General features: G+C 46.7%; 1 protein-coding gene across 1 annotated transcript in view; it reads right to left on the bottom strand.

Annotated features, from left to right (window-relative positions):
* Positions 1–4,858: 4,858 nt before the first annotated feature.
* Positions 4,859–15,248, bottom strand: part of MTMR12 (myotubularin related protein 12) — a 72,871-nt gene continuing 62,481 nt past the window's right edge. The window contains 4 exon segments of the mRNA XM_072824994.1: positions 4,859–7,782; positions 10,830–10,991; positions 12,351–12,518; positions 14,940–15,112. Of these exon segments, the coding sequence (XP_072681095.1) occupies positions 7,213–7,782; positions 10,830–10,991; positions 12,351–12,518; positions 14,940–15,112 (1,073 nt within the window). The 3' untranslated portion in view covers positions 4,859–7,212.

The raw sequence follows: 15,248 nt of genomic DNA, 5'->3' as shown, positions 1-15,248 counted from the left end.
TTAGAGCTCGGGCTCTGCTGCAAAATGCTTATGCTGCGGGGCCTGGTGGAGTTTTATCCGTATGTCTGAGGATGGGGCCCCTATGGGATTCCTAGCCAACCACGGATCCCAAGTATCCACTCATTTTACCACTGAAAATGGTAAAATCCTTTTTTTTTTTTTTTTTTTTTTAACATTCTGGGTGCTGCTCAACAAATCCTGAGGCAGATCTTAAAGACATCTGAAGGGCTAATGGGCCACCTTTGGAACCTAGATTCCTCTTTATGGTATTTCAAATGCTACAGTGAGCTCCTGGGCTGGAGATTAAATTTACACACACACATACACACCCCTCTCTGTTTACATAAAGTATTTAACCACCACACACACAATACAAGCCTAGCTAACATTTATTGAGCATTTATTATGCAACAGACACTAACAGGAACTCCTAACCCTCCAGCACTTCAGTGAGGTGGGTTTTGGGAATGTTGCCATCCTGCAGATGAGCAAACAGAGACCTTGCCCAAGTCCCACGGTTCATAAGTTGCAAGTCAGGGGTTCTGATTCAGAGAACCCCACTCTTTACTACACCACACGGCCTCTGATGGGGGACGGAGTTAATTTGGAGAAATACAGAAATGTGACATTTATATCGTTAAAAATTTGAGAACCTGAGAAAGATGACTGTGCCACAACCAGTGCGCAGTGAGCTGCTGGCAGAGTGTGGGCTGCAGGGACGTGCTGCTACTCGGAGCTATGGGAGTGGCCCTGTCTACACAGACCCTGCCCACAGCTGGCTGGCCCAGGCTCTCCGCTCCAGGATTTGGAATGAAGACCAAGATTCCAGCTGCAGTGTGACTGGTCTCGTGAAATCAGAGTTGCCGTGGGGGGTGCATCCTGCTTCATCGACTGGGGCCAGGAGACCAGTGTGCAAAGCAGGAGGGCAAAGGACAAGGACACTCAGAGCAGATGGCGTGGGCTTCAGGTTTGGAGATCCAGCAGCGTCTCTGACCTGAACCTTCAAACACACACAACTCCTCTTTTGGGCTTCAGTTGTTGCAGCCCAGTGTTCTCACGGATGCAGCCATTGAAACTTTCCAAGCCAAAAAAAGTCATATGACTGCTCCAGGAAGATCCCGTCACTGAGAGAAGGCACTCAAAGGAGGAGGTCATTTATAATAACTATCCAGCCAACAGAAAATGACCCAGGGGGACAATGGAAATGGAAAAAGGGGACTCAGGGCAGGGGGCCATGAAAATTCTAATTCCTTCCCCAGGGTCCATTATATCCCGGTGGCCAGGTAATTTGGTAAGGATAGGGTTTCTCTTCTCCCACAAAGGACCAATATGCTTCCCTATATATATATTTTTTTGTTTATAATTATTTCTTGAAGGATTTAAATTTTTTCCCAACATTTATTATGTAAAGTTTCAAATACAGCAAAGTTTAAAGAATTTTATGACTATCTGTACTCTCATACACCCAGCTTTAGATCGCCTCACTGACATTCTGCTATACTTGCTTTATCACACACCTAAGCTATCGCCATCCCTCTGCCCATCCATTAACCCATCTTATTGTTGCTGCCAATCACAATTTTTAAAAAAGATTTTATTTATTCATGAGAGACACACAGAGAGAGGCAGAGACCCAGGCAGAGGGAGAAGCAGGCTCCCTGCAGGGAGCCTAGTGGGGGACTCGATCCCGGGACTCCAGGATCACGACCTGGGCCGAAGGCAGACGCTCAACCGCTGAGCCACCCAGGCGTCCCTGATGCTGCCATTCAAAGTCAACTGCAGACAATGGTTCAGTTCTCTCTAAATAATTTGGTGGCAGTATCATTAACTAGAGGTCAATGCTTGCTTAATTTTTTTTTCTTGTAATGTGAATTCAAACACAAACACATCTTAAACCTACTTTTGCCGAGTTTTGGCATACACCTGCGTATCCCAAACTCTTACCAAGTTCTAGAATGCTGCAGCCACATGGATAGAACTAGAGGGCGTGATGAAATAAGTCGGAGGAAGACAAGTACTATCAGATTCACCTACATGTAGAATCAAAAACCGAAACAAATGAACAAACAAAAAAAACCCAAAGACTCTTATTAAATACAGAGAACTGGTGGTTGCCGGGGGGGGATAGGGGGGCCACAGGCAAAATAAAGGGGATTAAGGGGTACCAACTTCCAGTTATGGAAGAAGTCACAGAGATGAGAAGTACAGCATAGGAACTACAGTCAATAATATAATGACGTATGATGACAGACGGTGACGACACCTACTGTGGGGAGCCGCGAGCCAGTCACAGAATCGTCAAACCACTGTCGTACACCTGAAACAGACACAGCATTGTTTGTCAGGTACATTTCGAGAAAAAGAAAAAAAATCTAGACTGCGACCTCCGTTTTTGGCAGGTCCCCCGTCCCAGCCTGTCCCCACCCGACACTTCCAGACCAGGCCATCCCTCCTGCCACTGTCCTGCCCTAGAGTCCTGGGGATGGGCCTGCATTCAGCTCTCCAAGCGCATTCCAGCCCCAGCCCGGCTGTCCTGGGGGCAGTCCGAGGGATAGAATGTGCTCGGTCTGCATTCCTGCCCTGCCCGACCCAGGAATGGCACACACTGTACCCTCGCAGGGCGGGGAGAAGCACCACATTCACCGGCCCCAGACCTCAGAGAAAAGGGTAATTTGAAAAGTCCTCCAGTCTGGATTTGAGAGGTGGCTGGGGTGGGGTGGGGGGCAAGCCACACAGCCCTTTATAAAAGTAATACTCAAATCTCAATGAAAAAAAAAAAGGTAACTGCTTTATAAAAACTGGACTAGCTAGCAAAACTGGAGAGCTTTCTTCAAGGCAGGCCAAGAAAGCTTACTGTGTTGCCACCTGATTATATACTTCGTATCCCTTAATTGCTAGAGGCAGACCATGTAATAGAAGGATTGGAAAAAAGGAACCTGGGCCTGAACCACAAAATGGGCTGAGACGTCTGTGTTTTTAAAGACACAAAAGCACCTCCAACAAATTCTTTTCCTCTTCAATCCGTAAATGGTGTTTAAAATGATATTCCCCACAGCTGGGCTGGTTATGGATACGCACCCGCCTCCGCACGCTGGAATCCTCAGCACAGACAGGGGCTTCCCTCACCCCCTCCATCCTAATGTTCCTGAGGCTCTATGTTGCATTGGGGAGGCTGTTGGAATCGCCAGTGTGGAGGGCCAAGGTCACTACAGAGGCTCCTGCAACGGTGGGGTGGGGTGGGGTGGGGTGGGGTGGAGGGTCCTGTCAGCCCCTCTCTCCGGCCCCAAGGCTGGCTTCATAAACGCTTGCTCGAGAGCCCCAGGGGGGCATAAGCACCCCAAGCACAGCCCAGGAGACTTTTCTACTGAGCAACTTTGGCCACAACCACAGGAGAGGCTTGGAAAACAGGCCAGAGTCCAGGCGCCCTCTGCCCCCAAGTCCCCTGTCGGCGCAGGTGACAGGAAGGCACAGGAGCCAGGAATGTTCCCGACAGGAGCCCCTGCCCCATCCTGTTTCACATCACATGGAATATGGCTAACTCGACCCGCCCAAGTCCCCCGCACTGCCCTCGCCTGGAAACCAAAGAACAAGCAAAAATCAGGAGACTGCCAAGTCCCCCGAAGTCCAGAGCTGCTGAAGAACCCTGCTCATCAGTAGGGTCCTAACTACGACTTGAATTAATAGTCATCGAAGAACCACAGGAAGAAGGTGGTAGCGATGGGGGCTTATTAAGTTGCAGGGATGCCTCAGAGCTGGCGTGGTGACCAGGAGGGGCCTGGGAGCCGAGAGGGGCCGTCTCTCGTCCCTCCAAGGGGCCGGGCAAGGAAGCGAACTCTCCCCACACACCAAGTGACAGGTCTCCATCTAGCCAGTGGCAAACCAGAGGATCCGAAAAATCCCCGGGGGCACACACCACCCTGTCCTGCCAGGGGCCTCTCCTCTCTGCAGGGAGAAACAGAGCCTCTGCTCTTCCGCCGCCCCGTAAGGGAACTCAGATCTCTTTCAGCAAGAACACAGACTTCTCGAATTACATTCGCCCTCAGAAGCAGAGGCGGTAATATTTAACTTCACGTATTTAGAAAGCCCTTTTCCTTTATTTGCCCTATTTTTATTGTTCATCGTAGTATTTAATTGCCACCTGAAATTTCACCTTATTTTTTAAAAATATTTTATTTATTTATTCATGAGAGACACACGGAGAGAGAGAGGCAGAGGCAGAGGGAGAAGCAGGCTCCATGCAGGGAGCCTGACGTGGGACTTGATCCCAGGTCCCCAGGATCCTGCTCTGGGCTAAGGCGGCGCTAAACCACTGAGCCACCCGGGCTGCCCTCATCTTATTTTTTTATAGTAAACTCTACCCCCACTGTGGGGCTCCAACTCAGCCCCCCAAGATCAAGAGTTGCATGCTCTGGGGCCTCTGAGTGGCTCAGTGGTTGATCATCTGCCTTCAGCTCAGGGCATGATCCCGGGGTCCTGGAATTAAGTCCTGCTCAGGCTCCTGCAGGGAGCCTGCTTCTCCCTCTGCCTATGTCTCTGCCTCTCTCTCTCTGTGTGTCTCTCATGAATAAATAAGTAATCTTCCAAAAAAAAAAGAAGAAGAAAAAGAAAAAGAGAGAAAGAGAAAGAGAAAAAGAAAAAGAAAAAGAAAAAGTTGTATGCTCTGACTGAGCCAGGCAGGAGCCCCTAAAATTTTAAATATTTATTAGAAACAAAAAAAAAAATTTTTTTTAAATATTTATTAGGTTGTTGGTTTCCTACCACCAACCAACCAATCAACTCAACCCAACACACACACACACACACGCACACTGAATGAACAAAATTATCCTACGTTATATAAACCACATTGAAAGCAGTATTGCTTGTAAATTGTGCTTTAATTTCTGCAATCAGATATGATGCAGTGAAATATAAGTATAAACTTTCATTGTACATTGGAAAATAAAAAGCACATTTATACAGATAAAGCCCAACAGCTTATTCCCTTAAAAAAAAAAAAAAAGGTTTTGAATGTTTTTAAAGCTAATTCATCTTCAGTGTAAAAACTTGGAGGTATAAACAAACTCAAGATATTATATACAGTAAATTAATGTACATTTCCAAACTTGCACAGTGCAGCATTTTAAACAAAGTAAAGGTCTCATTTCAGCTTTTACTGTTAAGCATAATCCATATCTCAATCTTGAATATAAATGTCACAATATATAAACCCACTGAGAATTCTGTACACAAATACAAGTTTATAGAAATCTGATTTCAAATATAAATACATAAATTGTCATGACCTCACATGTTACAACAGCTTATTTTTCTATTGTAATTAAAAAAAAAATCATAGAAAAATATTTCAATGCACATTCAACTGCTATGACAAGGGCCATGACCTTGTGCCTTTGAACCATACTTTGTGGAGTGTAAAGCATCACACCGGGCATTTTTGGAATGAAAACTGCTAAGGTTCTAAGATTGAAGAGGCTACTGTATAAATATTCACGTTATAATATGGTAACAAAAATAGTTAGCTCCATAGTGTATCAGGGAGGCAGTGGGGCAGAGAAGTGGAGGCTAGTGCTAGTTTAGGAAGGCCCACAGAGCGCATGTTAAGGTAGCTAATGAACTAATGTATTTTAAAAATCCCTACTGCAAGCCTAACACTGAACTCACTAGTGAGACGCTTAAGGCAACAAGACCGGACATGTGTTTGGCCCCCAATGCCCGAGTCCTGCCCTCTCCTCAACCTCTGTCATTTTAATAGACCAACCTGGCTCATGTGTCAACACAAATGGGGAGAAGAGTAAAGCAATTTCTTCTACATACAAAAAGACGATTCAGTGCAAACTGAGAAATTTCTTTGTCAATAGTTTGAAAATTTCTTATTGCCCTCAAGCAACTGAACTTTTTCTAAACATGTAACATTCAAATTGGGATCTATACTGGAGAGCAAATGTATATAAAAGGCAAACATTCAATTTGAGACATTCCAACATTAGCTTCCCCCTTTCCTTTTGTGGGATTTAACAAGGGTTCCACTGAGAGAAAAAAACAACTCGTCCTTAAAAGTGTACTTTCCTGCATTTAAAAATATATATATACCATTTAGACAGCAGATCCAAGGTGACCAGGCATAGTCAAGTTTCTTCTATGGCTTTTAAATCATTGAGGTACTAAGGAGAACCATCACTTCTGATATTTCTGCTTAATGGCTTCCCTCTGAAAGCCACGTTCTGAAGTGATCCTGCTCACGTATGTGCGGTTAGAGATTCGGGGAGACCGCGTGAGGGTTGATGCAGAGGGCTGCCGTCACAAATGTCCCCAAGCCTCGGCACACTGTTAGAAAAAGGCAAAGCACTTTCAAACATTAAAGAAGTTCCAGAAGAATGGAAGCTCCTTCGGGCAAAGGGATTCCCCCAGTTTCACCAACAGATTTAGCAGCAAGATCCTGGGACTCCGCACACCATGGCAGGGAGCATGGGGGGACGGCAGCGAGGGGTCCGGAGTGGGCAGAGGGAGACCTGGAGCTGTCGGCACACAGAAAGGGCAGCGTGGTTGGTTGGCTAGCTCACCAGCCCCACACAAAGTGACACAGTCTATTCAGGGGGAGGGACGGCTGGAAATGTCAGGATGGGTAACATGAGTGGAATTTCCCCAGCTTTTCTCCGGCAAGAGGATAGAGAAAGGAAAAATGCTAGGGTTTAAATGAATGCCATACATCTGAATATCTCTACTTGAGTCTTTCAATTTGCCATACACACATCAGATAAAGCTGAACTTGCTCCGAAGTAAGATGGGTAGCAAGATACACACTGTTCCCAATGACTGGATAAATTATCTTGGCACAGAAAAGATCTGAAGAAAATATTGAGTCCAAGAATGTGAGACCAAAGCCCTTTCTAGTAGTAAACCAGCCACCGCCGGTTCTGTATAATATGCATCAGACAATGGCCACAGTTCGATTATGGGTCAAGTAATAATTCCTTTCAATTAATAATACTAGAGATCCGGTTTTAATTGCATAGTCTTTCAGGAGCATAAAAACATGAGAACCAGCTCTTTTCCTGAAGCTCCGGGTTTCCTGCTCCAGAGCCCTGGACAAATGCCTCCCTGCCTGCTGCAGTGGTAAGCTGCAGTGTGACCCACTCATCCAGAGAGCAAAGGGGTTCGATGCCTGTCCCAACCCTCAACGTCCCTCCTTCATGACCACTAAGTGGACAATCACACGTCTCCTAGATCCACAAATTCATCTTCTCGTTTGGCCAGATCATCTTCATCACCCAGAGCTTTCCAGCCACTGGTGGGAAGGACCGGTTTTGAGGAGTGTCGCTGCAGCAGAGCGAAAGGAAACAAAGAGGACAAGCGGGCCGAGCTCCTCAGCAACGAGGGGCCCTCTGCCGGGAGGGCCCCCTGGCTGTGGTGTCTCTCCTCGATCTTCTCTTGTAAGCGCTCTACCTCCTCCATCATTTCCAAGAGTTTGCTCATGGTGGCCACTCTACCACCACCCAGGATTTGGGCTTCCGGAATCCAACGCAGGTAGCGCTGGGCCCAGACTTTGATTTCTGGCCCCTCGATGTGAGGCAGCAGCAGTCCGTGGTAGTCGGTAGGCTTGCTGTGCCAGCTGTCATAGAACTCTCGAAAATTGTCTTGCAGCTCATCAGAAGAATTAATTAATTTGCTAATTCTCTTGCCCAGAAGGTTTTTAATTAAATGATCTGTTTCTTCCCTGAAAAATCCTCTTTTGGGAGATGATTTAGATTGAGTGAGTGGTAGAGACAGTTGTCGTTGATGCTTTGAGAGAACACACAAATAGAAATCTCTGGTTAGCCTGAGAGCAGTTACAAATCATACCTTTCAAAGGAAAAAAAAAAGGTGGGAGTGGGGGTGCATAATCCTGCTTTAACAAGAGTCACGAGAAATCAGAACTGCCATGTGAATGAAGAGTCATTAAAAAGCAGTAAATGGCTTGGCGGGCGGAGGGCGGGGGGCCTTGTTTATTCCATGATGCAAATGTTAGATGCACATTGTGTTTATAAACAAATGGGTGAAACCAGGCATAAAAGGAGCTGTGCATAAAGGTGAGCTGTGACAGGAAGAGAAGCTTTCTACTCCCTCCTCTCCGGGCAGGGGCACGCTAAGTACTCTTAAAGAACAAGCTTTAAAAAAAAAAAAAAAAAAAGAACAAGCTTAACTCAAGATGGACCTCCAGTTTAGGGGGGTCTGAATGTGAGGCCTATTCATTTTTTGAAGAAAGCAAAATGTTTCTTCTTTGAGAAAGCTTTGAACACCTGGGAGGAAGAAGTGCTGACTACCTGCAGATCTTGTGGCTTCAATGAACCATGTTTGTAGGTTGTCAGGCATCCAGTGGGAGTTTAGGCTTATGTCACAGAGATTCTTTTGGACAAAGAGATAGGTGGGAGCAGAAGGAATCTGAGGAACTAAGTGGGCCAGATGTTCTCACCTGACAAGCTGCCCAGGGCAGAAAGCGTGACAGCATTTACATTATTTCCCTCCTCAGTAATTCTACCTGTAGCCAAAGCAAGGTGTTCTAAACTGAGGAGCACCAGGAAGGGGCTGTGAAGATGGGTAAGGAGGTAAAAGGTTACAAGGACTCCTGGGGCCCAACGGAGAGGTCAGCAATGTGGGGAGACGCATTTCTACCCAGCTCTTTTGCTCCTGAGGTGTTCATTTGAAATAAGAACAGTCATGAGTTTTATGGGCAGGCTAGCCCTACAACTCTCTAATATATTCCTGCACTGGTTCTTCCTTGTAGAGGGGAAAAAAAAAAAAAAAAAAAGCATTCTTTGTTATGGAATATAGAGTAACAACAAAAATATAAAGAAGAAAAGGGAAACCACCCACAATGCCACAACTGAGAGCTGACCAGGACTTCTGCCTTTCAGGCTGTGGACAAGAGAGCTGAAGGCCAGGAGTCAGCAGCTCGGCCTCTCTCCTCCCCAGGGACCAAGGGGAATTAGTCTGGGCTGGGGACCGCGGAAGGCAGGTGGAAGCTAACAGCCGCTACATGTTTACCGCCTGCCACGTTCTGTGCTCAGCGCTTTACATGCATGGACTCGGCCAATTCTCGGAGTCGCTGTTACTGCCCCGTTTTACCAATGAGGAAACTAAGGGGCAGAGGTTAGGAATACACAAAGACCCAGCTAGAAAGTGCTGAAGGTCGTTTTACACACAATCAGTCTGGCTCCAGAGACTGGGCTCTTAACAGAATTTCAGTTGTCTTGGAAGCCCCTACCCTCAACCCCTATGCAAACGGTGGGTTTGAGAAGGGCAGGGTGGCAGTGGCATGCCTGGTCGAGGCTGAGGGTTGAGGTTGAGACTGCAAGCCCAAGCAGGCCCCACAGCATCGAACAGTAATTAAAAAGGAGTGCTTCATGCTGGTCAGCCACAGCCTCTTTAGTTTCTACAGAACTTCTCCAAGTCCGTTGGCCCACTAACAAGGGGCCCTAAGCTCGACACATGATGTCCTAACACAAAGGCTTCAAAGTTCCTTGTTGTCCCAGCCCCAGGTCCGCTGTAGCTAATACAACCTGAGATTCTCCACCACTTTGGCTCAAACCTCTTGCGCCAGTCAGCTCCTGGAGCCTAGGCCATCTGCTCCTGATTACGAGAAGGGACACTCAGAAAAACTGGATCTGAGCACAAAAATGAAATCCAGTCTTCCAAAGGGGAGCCTCAGTTTCCTCCCATGCAAAATAAGGGATTAGGCCTCTCTGTCTCTGAGGTTCCACACCTCTCCCGCCCAGCACAGTTCTGTAATCCTGAACAGGTGAGAAGTGTGCATGCAGCCACCAGGGGGCACAGCACACCGAAGAAAAACTGACCTCAGGCCAAGCTGTTCTGGGGCTCAGGACAGTTCTGGTCCAGCTGGCAGGCAAGAGACTAAACTGGGAAGGGAAACATCCACCCTGGCCCTGAGGACCCTTGAAAGAGTAAAGCAACAGTTCTAAGTTGTTCAGCAGCTGGCATCATCTGCAAATGCAGGGGTTGGTTCACCTGGCCGCCAAGCCTCTTTAGAATGGAGCACCCCCCACACCAGGACCGGCCAGACTCCCTGGATAGCAGGTGGGATCAGAAGTAGGGCAGTGGAGAAGACAGAGATACACACTGACTTGGGATTCACCACCGCTTTCCTTTGTGGCGTCTGGTGGGGGGAAACTCTGGGCCAGGAGACAGAGCTAGGAGATGCCATGGAAATTGTTTATCCTTTAGGGACTTTGGGGTTTTCATACCTAGTACAATCAGTAATAAGTATATGAAGGGACATCCAAATAATGTGACACTTTGGGTTTATGGCACAGGTCAGCAAATGACAGCCCATGGCCAAATCAGGCCTGATGCCTATTGCTGTGACTACTGGACACCACCGTGCCCATGTGCTTATGTGCCATCTGTGGCTGCTCCTGCGCCACATCAACCTGGGGCGGGGGGAATCATGCTAGACAGAGTATAGCTCTTAACAGAAAAAAACTGTAGCTGAATCTCATGAAGAAAGGTCTTGCTTTTGAAGACATGAGCCGGTACAGACAGAGCAAAACCCACAATCAATACTCCTTTTACCCTGCTAACCAGACTCAGGTAGTGGGTACACACCACCCGGTGCAGCACAACTGCCTTGGCAGTGACATTGTCAGGGACAATCGGCAGATGGCCATGTCTCAGCAGGGGAAAGGCTGATGTACTGAAAGCAAAGGGTTCTCACAGGCCCTGACAGTTGGCAGCCCATGAGTCCTGACTTTGAGACTGGTTGCGGAATCCATCTGTAACTTTTATCCTTACATACACGGGGATCTCTGGGCAGATAAAGGGGGTCACCTTACTTTGAAACGCATTCCTTTCCGTTGGCCTTTGTCCAGTTTTGGCTTTTCCACATAAAGAGGGTTTTTGAGCAACATCTGGGCTTTGGGTTCAAACTGTACAGACCAATCCCACACAGTGAGCAGATTCAAAGGCTTGCTCTGTGTATCCTGGTGTTCCCTACCCTGCCAAAACAAGCACAGGTCACGATGGCTTCCAGGGAAAGCTGAGGAAAGCGAACACAATGCTGAGGGACGGGCCCCAGAAGGGCACTCCTGACTGGAGACCAAACACTCATGGGTAACCTCATTTTTATTTTTTTATTTTTTTAAATTTTTATTTATTTATGATAGTCTCACAGAGAGAGAGAGAGAGAGAGAGAGAGAGAGGCAGAGACACAGGCAGAGGGAGAAGCAGGCTCCATGCACCGGGAGCCCGATGTGGGATTCGATCCGGGTCTCCAGGATCGCGCCCTGGGCCAAAGGCAGGCGCCAAACCGCTGCGCCACCCAGGGATCCCACCGCTGCGCCACCCAGGGATCCCGGTCCCTCATTTTTAAAGGTTACGTATGGCTGTCAGTAGTTGTTCACTTAAGGTTCTGGGTAGGGAGAGAGGAAAGAAGGTCACATTACATTCCAGTGGGCCATGTGCCAGCCACTGATAGGCACTTTCACGACAACCTTGTGAGGTCACTATTTCTCATATTTTAGACTCGAGGAAACGGAGGCTCAGAAAACTGAATTAAACTGCCTAAGATCTTGATGCTGGTGGGCGATAGGCTGGGATTTGGAACTGGGGCTGTGTGACCAGAGGTCCAGGTTCTGGGCCCCTTCACTGAGGAATTTGCTCCAAAGGGCCAGCTGAGGCAAACCTGGAGGCTGGCAGCATTAAGCTTGGTTAGAAAGTAAAACTCCCAGGAGCAAGGCCTCAAGAGCGGCTAAAGGAGCTTCAGATGGCAAGCAAAAGTCTAGCTTCCCTGCTCTGCCTGTCTCTATTCTCTTCAGAGGAACTCCAGGCATCAGGTAAATGGAAGAGAAGCCTGGCCATCTTTACAAAGAACAACTTTTAATTTTCCATAATTCCCCAGCTCCAATACTTGCTCCCAGCTCCAATATTTGCTGTGTGGCCTTGGGTCAGTTTCTCATCCTCTCAGTGCCTCAGTTCCTCAGGGATAAGCATGTAGACCTCACAGGGGGCTCTGAGAATGATCAAAACCCAGGAAGCACTCAAAACAAGGCCCAGTATGTACTTAGTGTTCTAGAAATACATTTATCATCCAAACTACTGCAACTACTTGTGAGCCAGGGCTTCTTTAATACACAGGTTCCGAGGGGCGTCTGGGTGGCTCAGTCGGTTAAGCGTCTGCCTTTGGCTCTGGTCATAATCTTAGGGTCCTGGGATCAAGCTCTGTGTTGGACTCCCTGCTCAGTGGGGTATCTGCTTCACCCTCTGCCCCACCCCCACTTTGTGCGCACATTCTCTGTCAAATAAATAAATAAAATCTTTTAAAAAAAAATACACAGATTCCTAAGAGGGACTCTTACCATGTTAATATCTTTTTGATGAGGCGAATTGAAGAAGAAGGTGCTAAAAATAGGTAAGTATAGACTATCTGACAAAACAGTCAAGTAAGTCTCCGTGAAATCAAATGCTGGGGGATGCTGGTGCACCAGCTGCCACACACAATCTAAGAACAGCAGGAACACGGGAACCTATGTGAAAACAAGATACATATTATTGAGTAGGCACTAAAAGTCCAGGGCCAGCTATCCCAAGGGGCAGCCATCTCAACAGTCGTACAATAACCATCTCTGAGCACTACCTTCTCTGGGAAACAGAGTAGACTCCGCCCCAGTCAAAGCAATGGATATGCTCAACTGAAGTCACATGCCTGTAGATTAGTATCAGTATTTGGCAGTATTGATCTGTGTAAAAGATATTTCAAAGATGAAGTATGTAAAATCTCACTATCGATTAAGCACTGACAGATGAACACTTGCAACTGATTTTGATGATAGGGAACACTCGAACCCCAGTTAAGTGAAACTGTTACCTCCCCACCAAAAGAGTTCCATTCTTCTCATTTGTAGATTACCAAAAAACTGTACTCAAAATATTTTGTCAATATTCCTTTTTCCACCCCCACCACTGATGGTGCAGAAGAAAGGATGAGAAACAAGGCAGAAGCAGCAAAGGTGAGTTTCTAAGCTTTTTTCACAAGTGTACAGATTTTTTTTTTTTGGCACAGATGTTTTTAACTGATAGCCTCGTTTATTAGCTAGCCAGAGGTGAGTCTGTAATGGTAGAGATAGTTTTCTAGGGTGCTTTGTTATTCACAAAGTATTTATCCTTCTGAGTCGCCAGTGATCCTATCAGTGGGTAAGACAAGCCAAGTCACAGCCTCTCCCTTATGGAGGCTGCTGAGACCTCATGCAGCTAAGAGAGACAGGAGTTGGGAATCCAGTTTATGAATCAAATCCAGGGCTGTACCAATCATATCACAAAGCAGACCACCGAATTTTCCTTTAAAACTCCAATATGGTGTCAACTAAAGTATAAAAATACAATTTAAAAAATTTAAGAGACTGGGGCACCTGAGTGGCATAGTCAGTTAAGCAACTGACTTAGTTTCGGCTCATTTCATAGTTTCATGGTTCGTGGGATCAAGACCCACGTGAGGCTCCCTGCTCAGTGCAGTCTGCTTGGGATGAGCACTCTTTCTCTCTCTGCGCCCCCACCCAAATAAATCTTTAAAAATATACTTAAAAATTTTTTTAATGAAAATAAGTTTTAAAAATTTAAGAAATGAAATAAAAGTGGTCACATATTAGAAGAAAAAAGAAAAATCAACAACTCCAACATGTTGATGTTGAGATGCTAAGAAATGTTTATATAACAACTTTCACCCCTCATTTTTCGGCTCAATGAAGCATTTAAACAGAGTGGAAAATATCTGAACCTTATTGTAGAATCAGGAAAATGGGCTCGGAAAGTTTGGACAACTTCTCCAAAAGCTGGGTGAAAGTAGATCAGACTGGATGGGCTCTTGGACTTACATCCCCCTGGACGTGGTACCTGTCAGTGCTCACTTTCTCGAGATACCCAAAACCTACTCTTCTCGACAAAGTATCTGCTCTCTCTGCCCATCATGTTATTTGAGTCCCACTAACCTTGCCAAGTTCCTCAGAAAGGCAAAGTCCATTCCAAGACTGAAAATTGTGATTTCCCTTTAGCCTGATGGGACACAGATGAGCAGAGACCAGGCCTGAAAGAAACCTCAAGGCCTAGCTAGAGAAGCTGGGGTCTTCCAGGAACACACCAAGACGTGGAGGGCAGGAGCCATGGGTTCTCCATTCCCATAGCATGCTACGCCAGGCTGTTCCCCACCGCAAGCAATGTTTATTATCTAGAGTAAGAGCACCAGGAGTCCTGCTTCTAGAATACGGGAACTTCGCAGGTGACTTAATTAAAGAAAGTTCACCTGTTTTCATTTTCCCTTCCACAGTCATTAATAATGCGGCCAAAGGAGTTTGCACAGCTGCAGCTGAGATAAGTACACCACAATCTGGGAAGTCTAAGGGGCCTAAACAATAGCGCTAACTTTCCGATGCCTAGAATTCAGGGTCCGGGCGTGGAGCAATTCACATGGCCAGAAGCAGAAGAGTGGTGTACACAGTGGACACACACCGCCAAGGAGGTCCTGGTAACGGATGGCATTAATTAACCCCATGCTTTAGTCTAAAAAGATTTATGTACTAGCATATATTTTCTGTAAGAAACTTGTATACTGGATATTCATTTTTTTTTTTTTGCAAAGCCTAATTTAACAGAAACTGTGGGAGTCTCTCTGAATTCATTTTTAAGGTTTATAAATCAATGTTATTCCCACCATGAAATAAATATCCACCCTTGGTGTACACAATTTAGAAGAGAGGGATCTGAATATGCTTACTAACCTCCCTTTCCTTGGGGAAGGGTTTCAATACTGCTTAAAGAATTCAGAATCCTCAGAGAGTAAGGGGAACACAGCCTCCCTAACACACCCATAGGCGCACACTCTGCAAGCAGTAACCCTCCATGTGAAGGGGAGTATTAAGTAAGAGACCAGGCACTTCTGTGAGGTGGACACTCACCTCCTCTTTGTCACTTTGACGGAGGTGGTTGCAGCGATCCAGGAAACAGTGGCCGCCCATGATCCACTCCTTCTGGACGAGGCTCTGGAAACCAACCCTGGTTCTGCAGTGGGGGTCCATCATCACTTGTACCAGAGAGGAAATGAGGCAGCAGAGGTCTGAAGCATTCTCCTCTGGGAGGGGCCCCAGCGCCAGCAGAGAGAGGCAGGAGAGCATGACATTACTAAAAGCTGCAAAGAGCACTTGCACCCGGCAGCCCTGGTGGCCCAGCGGTTTAGCGCTGCCTTCAGCCCAGGGCCTGATCCTGGA

The sequence above is a fragment of the Canis lupus genome, chromosome 4 (assembly GCF_048164855.1).
Source record: "Canis lupus baileyi chromosome 4, mCanLup2.hap1, whole genome shotgun sequence".
NCBI lineage: Eukaryota > Metazoa > Chordata > Mammalia > Carnivora > Canidae > Canis > Canis lupus.
This window is presented reverse-complemented; position numbering and strand designations above follow the sequence as displayed.